The following is an 8,617-nucleotide window of genomic DNA, read 5'->3' as shown; positions in this document are numbered from 1 at the left end:
AAAACTCAGGACATACTCAGTGATCAACATCACCCAGCATTATGCCTGTTTAGGAGGAAGAATTTTAGGATACAACCTAAGACACCGCAGGCCAGAGAGCATGACCGCCTACAAAACACGATTCTACAACAGCTTTATCCCAGCCACAGTTAGACTGATGGCTAAGCACATTAAAGTGGGTATGAAATACAGGCCCCCCACTTCCCCCGTGGACATTACCTGGACAGTTACCACTGCAAAGAGGCAATCAGACACATCGGAGCACTACAGCCTCACTTTCATTCTTTCCCTTAGGTAGTCAAATAACTCTTTCAGTGCAATAGTCTAACAAACATGTGCAATATTCCACTTTTCTGTACATTATACTGTCTTGATATTATTTCTGTGAAATAATTCACTCACACACCCAGGCCATGCACTCTGTATCCTGTATCTGCATCTGTACACAGTGTGTATCCACTTACTACATCCTAGAATTAGTGTGTTGGCTGCTTTTATTATTTACATTTTTTATATTATGTTATTTTATTTTTTAAAAAACTGTCTCTTCTCCTCTGTCTCTCTATTTTATAAAAATGACTCTGGGAGATACGCACAAGAATTCCAATGTACTTCTACTGACCTGTTCCTGTGCAAATGGCAATAAAGATATCTACTACTACGCTACCAATGATTTACCAGGCCCTTCAGGTCTGGGTGTGCAGCAGGTCCACAGGACAGAAGAGTTCAGGACAACTGACTTCACTGACTCGACCTGGTCCACTGATGCTGAATAACCTCTCAGGTGACAATGAGCGAAAGCGGAGAGATGTAGGTGGGAGCTATGGAAGTGAGAAGAGTGAGCAAACTGTAGGATATACCCAAGATGACGTAAACCAGGATGGGTTACCAAAACATAAGAGTGGAAATTGGTGGTATAAAAGGGCTGATACACCGCTGCTTCATTAGGGAGGAGGATTGTGTGGTGTGTGCGAGTGCAGAGCCTCCAGCTCAGGGGGTCCCGTTCCCGTACACTAATAACCAGTGTGGAGACTGGGGAATGGAGAGAGTTAGAAGAGTCTGGAAGGGTCTGTGTCAGGATGGTTTGATTCCCCTGATAAAGTATGCAAACTTAAATCTAGTCCGAAAGTGCGCATGCAGTACTGTCCATATTGGTGCCTGATATACCAGGGAAATATTAAATATGCTTATAGGGTGGACAGTTTAGGCCTTGGGAAGGGGGACAGCGATATATTATGGGGCAGAAATTGAGTTTTTTTCAAGGGACTTCCTTGTGAGTGTTTTAAGAATAATGGGACAGAGGAGGTAGGCATCTCCGGGGGTAACTGTGGAACTGTTTGGGATGTGAAGGGCGACCAAATGCAGAATGGAGAAGTATCGAGCATTCCACTGGATGCATTAGAGAACCAGAGCGTACCTCTGGCAGATACGTGGTGGCTGTGTGGTCAGGAGGGAGGATTGAGGCCTCCTCTCCCCAATAATTATGGAGGCCTCTGCACTAGGGGGATGTTAGCTAGCCAGGTGGATATTTACTCTGACAAACAGCCCTCTAGGTCCCACAGGTTTGTTACGAGCTGCGAAGATGATCCCAGTGTGTATATAGATGCCATATGCCAGCCGAGAGGCATTCCAGACAAATATAAGGTGAGAAGTGAGATAGCTGCAGGGTTTGAATCATTATTAATTTGGCCTACTGTTAACAAAAATGTGGAATGGATAAATTATTTGTACTATAATCAGTAGAGGTTTACCAACTATACTCAGGAGGCACTCGCATCTCTGGGGGAGCAGCTTCAGGCCACCAGTCTGATGGCATGACAGAACAGGGTGGCCCTGGATTGGCTCCTGGCAGAAAAAGGGGGAGTGTGTGTGCTGTTCGGGGATCAGTGCTGTACATTTATTCCCAATAATACAGCCCTGGATGTTTCATTTACTGAGGGTATGAGAAAGTTGCAGGGTTACAGGATGAGATGGCGAGAAATTCGGGACAACATGACGGGTTGTTTGACTGGTGCTATAATATGTGGGGTAGTTGGCAGTAAGCCCTTATGAAAGCACTCTGTGTGCGTGCTGTGTTCATTCTTGCTTTGCTACTAATCTTTTGTTGTGTAGTTCCTCTTGTTCGCTCCCTAGTGGGAAGAGCGCTGTCTCAGCAGGCGACTATAGCTGCAATGTTTAGAGTGGTGGAAGGACCGTTTGGAGCGGCAACCTCCTGGACCAACACGGAAACGGATGGCGACATAGACACCTTGGATACGCTCCTGCCCATAGCTGAAGTTCGGCCGTACCGCCTGTGAATACTCCATGTTGGAAACGCTGCAGCCTGCCTGCCGCCCACGACACCTGGGACTTTCCTGCTCATGACAGAGTGCCTGTTATAGTAATCTACAGTGTTATCAGTTAACCTTTCAGTTATCTTTGCATTAGCCGTATATGTTTATGTAATGAGCTTGTGGTAGGTGATGTACTCCTGGTAGATTATGTATTCCTGATAATATATGCAATGTATCCTGGGGAGTTCATTGCTGTTGGTTGATTCTGAGTGTTGATAGTTTGTGAGCCATGTCAGCCATGGACCCCGAAGGGGGGCCGCGCCTGTGGCGGGCTGGGAGTGGAATTTCCCTAGATCTTAGGGTTTTAGCCCTCCCTCCTAGGCTGGATGGACAGAATTGTGTGTGGGACTCTTTAGAATCCCAAAGGGGGGAAATATATGGGATATTATTTAGCACTATACAATGTAGAATATAATCATTACGGTATTATTAAAAAGCATGCCAAATACCCGTGATGTAATCATTACAATGTAATCATTATAATGTAATCAACACAATGTAATCAATTGAGTATGTATTTGCACCTTGTATTAGCCTCAAACTTTCTGTTAGCTACTTTATGTTAGCCCTGAATGCATGAATATCCACCTTTATTAGTGTTATGCCTTATCATTATGTTGAATGACAAATATATTATCAACCCTCTAATTAGACAATGTGCAACAGGTTGAAGCTACCAAGGTTTGCTACTGAAGGAAGGTATTCGCCCGAGTTCCCCAAAAGTTCACGACTGAGCATTTTTAAAAAACCAATTGGAGATGGTCGCACCACCATTATGTTCGGCTGAGGGACCAAACAGTAAAAGAAATGATGGACAAACTTATCACCTAGGGGTGTGGATTGATGTAAAAAACAATGATTGTGAATGGTTGAAGGAATGATGATGCTTAAGTGACGAGATATTGTTAAATGATAAGAACTTGTATAAAAATAGGTATAAAACAGTACTGGACACACTTTAAGTGTCCGGCCTTGGTTGTAACTTGTTTGCAATAAAGACTGAATTTGGATCTACACCAGCGGCTTCTGACTTCTGATTTAGCAGGGAATGAAAAACCACAAAACTAACATTTTGCCTTTTTCCCCATCTGTAACTGTTATTATGTTATTATCATTTAGAACTGAATATCCATACTCCCTTTTAATCTCATGCATCTTTTTTATCATTCCCCAGACTTTACTAATGTCAGTTTCCCATCCTACTGAATTACAGAAGGACCTCCAAAACTCCCTCTTTGCTCATTTAACTACCCTCCTTACGTTAGCCTGCAACTTTTTGTACTCAATCAAATTCTGAAAGTTGTGAGTACTTTTTAACATTGTAAAAGCTTTGTTTTGAGACTTAAGTGCAGTATCACATTCCTTTGTTTACTATGAGATCTTTGGTTAGTCTGCTTTGCTGCCTCTAGAATTACTGCATCATGGTTAGATTTCTTTTGTCCGACATGAAGCCGGCCCTGCAAAACGTCACCTAACGTCACCAAGTCACATGGTACAAAAACCTACAAAACGATCGTGACAGATCGTGCAGCACGTGCAGAGAGCAAGAAAGATCGTGCAGCACCTTTCAGCCGGCATAACTGTAAATGTCACTACTATGTGCCCCTGGCTTATTTTGTAAATGTCTCGTAAATGTTCTTGTTTGTTTTGTTAATCTTAATGGTCACTGGTCAGCTATTACTTCTGTTGTAATTTAAAGCTTCAATAACAAAAATAATAAAAAAAAACCTCTCAGCCGGCTGCACAAACTGGAACTGCCTCCGTGACACAACTTTGCCCTTATTGGCTGAACAATTTTAGCATGACGTTTGTATCTCTGGAAGTTCCGATGCGTTATCTGCTATTTCTCCCGAAAAGCCTGTAAAGAAGTAAAGTTTCAATAAATGCTCTAATAGTACACATAAGTTAATCGTTTATTTATTGTTAGTTACTGTAATGTTGCGCTGCTTTATGTGTTTAATCGTCTAGTCTGTGAAGAAGACATTCAAGTAAGAATTGCATTGTATTCTGTGCATGACAATAAAAACTTTGAATCCTTGAAATAAATGTATTTGATCTTTTTCCTGGCAGCTATCTTTTCACTGCTAGCAGTTTGGATCAGGAGTTGGTTATTGTAGAAGAAGTAATGTGCATGCAGGTGATATTTGTATAGATGTATCTACATCCTTCTGGCAGTGCGGCCATCTCAGTCAGGTCTCGCACTACGAGGAGTAGAAGTTGTCTAGTTGGCTGGCTGCTGTCAGTTTATATTACAAGTTTATATTACAGTTTATATTATTATATTACACTCCTGCAGCCGCCGGCAGATGGCGCTCCCCCTCACGTCAGCTGCAGTCAGACCTAAGTGAAGTCGAACGCACCCAATGGCTCCTCCCCATTCCCAATTATCAAAAAACCCACTAATTGAATGGGTCGCGTAATTATCGCTATGAATTCTGGGAGCCTGTGCAACTTCAAGACCGCAGCTCTCGTGTTACTTATAACAAGGAAGGAATATTATTCTATATTTTTAATGGCGACCGAATGATTGATTGATATAATGTAGTGTTTCATTCTATATCCTGTTTTGATAAGATATCGACATTTCGTAAACATTCGATATACAGTTAAACCATAATTGGTCCGTCTTGTTTCTTTGTCACCCAGAAACTTCACAACTGTGTTGTGAGCGGATTTTCAGCGCTTATATGTTTTTAAACTTGTCTTAAAATTTTGTGGTACTTCTACGTTTCTGCGCTTTTGTAAATGTAGATCGTATGTTTTGTTATTTGATTAAAGCGTTTGAAGACTTTGCAGCGCGCTGACACCAATCGGCCACCGTAGCTTAGCAACCGAATCATAACAATTCTTTTCCGTTTAGAGTTTTCATTTGAACATTTAAAGCAGCTCAGACTTGCAGTTTATCAGCAAGAGAGAAGACGCGAAAGATGTCCATCGTGAAAACCACCGTGAATCTCCAGAGGATTGACTGGCTGCTGCCGAAAGGTGCAGTCAGTGTGCGGATCGCCCCGGAATACATCCCCGGTCCAGTTGGCCGAGGTAAGGATGGCAAAATGATGCCCAGACTAACTCAGCACTTAAAGAGTTAAAGTCAGAATATGCTTGACTATTCTTCTTGAATCTTCTGTTCTGTTATCTTGTTTTAGAAGTACATGTCTAAATAATAAAGTAGTTCACCTTTAGCTTTAATATACGGGAGTCTTTTTGCATGTCTACTGCATTATATAATGAAATCAGTAAAATCTGTGCCTGTGCTGTGTTTAAACATCAGAGAAAATCATCATGAAGTGGTAAAGTAACAGCTGAATATGTCCTAATATACGGTGTTTCCCCGAAAATAAGACAGGGTCTTATATTCATTTTTGCTCCAAATGACGCGTTACGGCTTATATTAAGGTAGTATTTTCCCAAGTATAACATGCTACAGTATATTTACCGGTATTCATGAAAAAGAATCCATATTTATTCAAACACAGACATCATGTCATCTTCTAACAGTATCTTTCCATGTAAACAATTTGACGGTGAATTTATTCATGAACAAAATTCTGCTGTATACTGCATATGTTTATTCAAATATAGTCGTCATGTCATGTTCTTCTGGAACATCATCGTAAATCTCCAAGTTCCAAATTCCGTCCTGAATATCTCGCAACTCAATTTCCTGTAGAACCAGTGTCCCCAATCTCTCATGTTTAGCAATAACTCTGTCCTTAAATGAGCGCCTCTTGTCCATGTAGCCTTCTCGTAGTATAACCGCATCTCATTCTAGTTACCGTACAATCCATGGGACAATAACTAGGGCTTATATTACGGGCTTCTTGAAAAATCATGTTAGGGCTTATTTGCGGGGAAACGCGGTAGTAATCAGAAAAAGCATAAATCTTAGTTTGGTACCTTGAGAGTGAATAAATAATGCAACTTATGGAAAGTGTAAGATATGTAAAGGATTTGACTTAATAGTCAGTTGTTGATGCCAGCATTTGGATTGAGTGGGCTGCTATATTTGATGCACATGAACCTTTCCAGTGTTGTTTTTCGCTGTTGTTCTGCGTATCAGGGAATCTGTGCACAAACTGGCTTGTTTTTATAGGTCAGGTTCCCCTGCTGAAACGCAGACGGCCCAAGTCAAGACCAGCGCATAAGTTTCCCAAGCGTGTGTTTCCTGTATCCAATAAAGACTGCAGAATTTTTCTTAGTGTGCAATACCGACTGCCAAGTGTGATATCTGTGATGGTTGTGATGTAGTGTTGTTGTACAGTGACATAATGTTTCATTTAAATTAAATATGCTGTCCCCTGTCTTTATAATCCCAAAGGACAAACCAGTTCCAGTGATGCTGGCCGTCGGAAGAAGTGCCGCACCAGGCCGCCGGCAGCCAGCTCCCTGACCACGTCTGCCTCTCCTGGATCTGCTGCCATCCCGGTGGCAACCAGCAGGGGTCAGCAGGGCACAGGCCGCCGTAGAAATACGGCGGGAGGCCGGTCAGGGCGAAGAAGGAGGTATGACCAACAGAAGGGGTTAGAGCCTAAGCCCAGCTCATCAACCTTCTCCTCCTCTTCATTTTTATTTCCGTCTTCAGCCCCCTCCTCTTTTGTTTCATCCCCATTTCTTTTTATGGGCTCCTCTGTTTTATTGCCACACTTAGTCACACCTGTAAGCCCAGCTCCACATCCATTTTCAGCTCCAGGCATGGTTCATCTGACCCCTCTGCTTCAGGCTCCAGCACAGGCTGTAGCCGCCTCATCTCACCTGGAGAAATTCTATTGGTTGTATAACTATTATGTAACAAAGTACTCTAAAATGACCTATGACGCCAAGTGCTTTACTGAGTACTGGTGTCAGGAGTTTTGGAACAGACATTTAAATGAAATTAACTTAGCGAAACAGGGGAAGAATGAGGATAATGAGGGTACTCATTCAACCAAGAGGCGTAGGATTGATGAAGATGAGTTCATCTTTCCTATTGATGCACTGGAGCAGCTAAGTACCATGCCCAGGGCTCAGGAGATGGGTGTGGAGATGGGCTATCAGTCAGATGCACATAGCTACATTTCCCTGTAGATTCAGCACATAATTACACGAGAGTTGTCATACATACTTAGGATAAGATAAAATTAGGATATGTTACCATGTAGTTCTATAGCATAAGGTACTATAGGATAAGATTAAGATAGGATAAGGTTAAGATTGTATATAATAAGATAGGACAAGTTAAGATAGTCTTAACTTGTATGCCATTTTATGTTTTACAGACATGATAAATTACCATAAGTTTAGGATAAGATTATATAAGATAACATAGAATAAAATTAAGATAGGATAGGTTACGGTAAGCTTAAGATTGTATAACATAGGATTAGATTAATTATAAATAAAGCAGTCCTCCTTAGAGGGGGGGTGGTGGAGGGAATATTTAAAAAATAAAAATAGGGTTAGTTAACATAAGGTTAAGATAAGATTGTATAACATAGGATTAGATTAATTATAAATAAAGCAGTCCTCCTCAGAGGGGGGGTGGTGGAGGGAATATTTAAGAAATAAAAATAGGATCAGTTAACATAAGGTAAAGATAAGATTGTATAACATAGGATTAGATTAATTATAAATAAAGCAGTCCTCCTTAGAGGGGGGGTGGTGGAGGGAATATTTAAGAAATAAAAATAGGATTAATTAAGATAAGGTTAAGATAAGATTGTATAACATAGGATTAGATTAATTGTAAATAAAGCAGTCCTCCTTAGAGGGGGGTGGTGGAGGGAATATTTAAGAAATAAAAATAGGATTAATTCAGAAGGTTAAGATAAGATTGTATAACATAGGGCTACAGTGAAGAAATCAAAAATTTCAAGGCAGCATGAAGGTAACGCACAATCAGGGATGTGCAATTTCTGAGGCATGTATTCAAAAAAAGTATTTTAATTGTGTTTTATGATTCATATTTGACTTAGTTCATGAAATAAAATGTTTTTTTCTACAGATCAGTGTTTTTGTATTTTGAAAAATACGAGAAATACTGTATGCATGGTAATGTCAGGTGTGCAAAATGTTTGTGCTAACAAAGGACACAGAGCCCCTAGAAGGGCACAGAGCCAGGCTGAGCACCACAGCGCTATCCAGCCCATGGCTGCCGATGGTCACATTCCACCAGAACCCCCCAACACTAACTCCCCAGGGAACTTCCAAGCAGCAGAGCAGATTCCAACAACCGAGGATCAAAGGAAAAGAAAAGATACTGGCAGGAAGAAGATGATCTTGTGGCCAAAGGTTAAAAATGTAGAAGT

The 8,617-nt window shown here is 41.2% G+C and overlaps 1 protein-coding gene across 3 annotated transcripts; it reads left to right on the top strand.

Annotated features, from left to right (window-relative positions):
- The first annotated feature begins 5,241 nt into the window (after nucleotides 1–5,241).
- LOC125722776 (uncharacterized) lies at nucleotides 5,242–8,312 on the top strand. Of its 3 annotated transcripts, none has more exons than XR_007386576.1 (3): nucleotides 5,242–5,372; nucleotides 6,652–7,782; nucleotides 8,131–8,312. XR_007386576.1 is itself a non-coding variant. In XM_048998978.1 (2 exons), exons 1-2 carry the CDS (start codon nucleotides 5,261–5,263, stop codon nucleotides 7,395–7,397), a joined length of 858 nt encoding a protein of 285 aa, XP_048854935.1. In that variant the 5' UTR covers nucleotides 5,242–5,260; the 3' UTR covers nucleotides 7,398–8,312. The 3 variants fall into 3 exon arrangements, 1 of the variants encoding a protein (XP_048854935.1); XR_007386575.1 differs by having other exon boundaries at nucleotides 6,652–7,899; nucleotides 8,017–8,312; XM_048998978.1 differs by having other exon boundaries at nucleotides 6,652–8,312.
- Nucleotides 8,313–8,617: the final 305 nt, after the last annotated feature.

The sequence above is a fragment of the Brienomyrus brachyistius genome, unplaced genomic scaffold (genome assembly GCF_023856365.1).
Source record: "Brienomyrus brachyistius isolate T26 unplaced genomic scaffold, BBRACH_0.4 scaffold42, whole genome shotgun sequence".
NCBI classification, from domain to species: domain Eukaryota; kingdom Metazoa; phylum Chordata; class Actinopteri; order Osteoglossiformes; family Mormyridae; genus Brienomyrus; species Brienomyrus brachyistius.
This window is presented reverse-complemented; position numbering and strand designations above follow the sequence as displayed.

Bases quoted from the DNA above. Each gene is read 5' to 3' on its own strand.
- LOC125722776 (XM_048998978.1), top strand. From the start codon at position 5,261: ATGTCCATCGTGAAAACCACCGTGAATCTCCAGAGGATTGACTGGCTG. The intron at 5,373-6,651 runs GTAAGGATGGCA...ATAATCCCAAAG, and splicing joins CCCCGGTCCAGTTGGCCGAG to GACAAACCAGTTCCAGTGAT.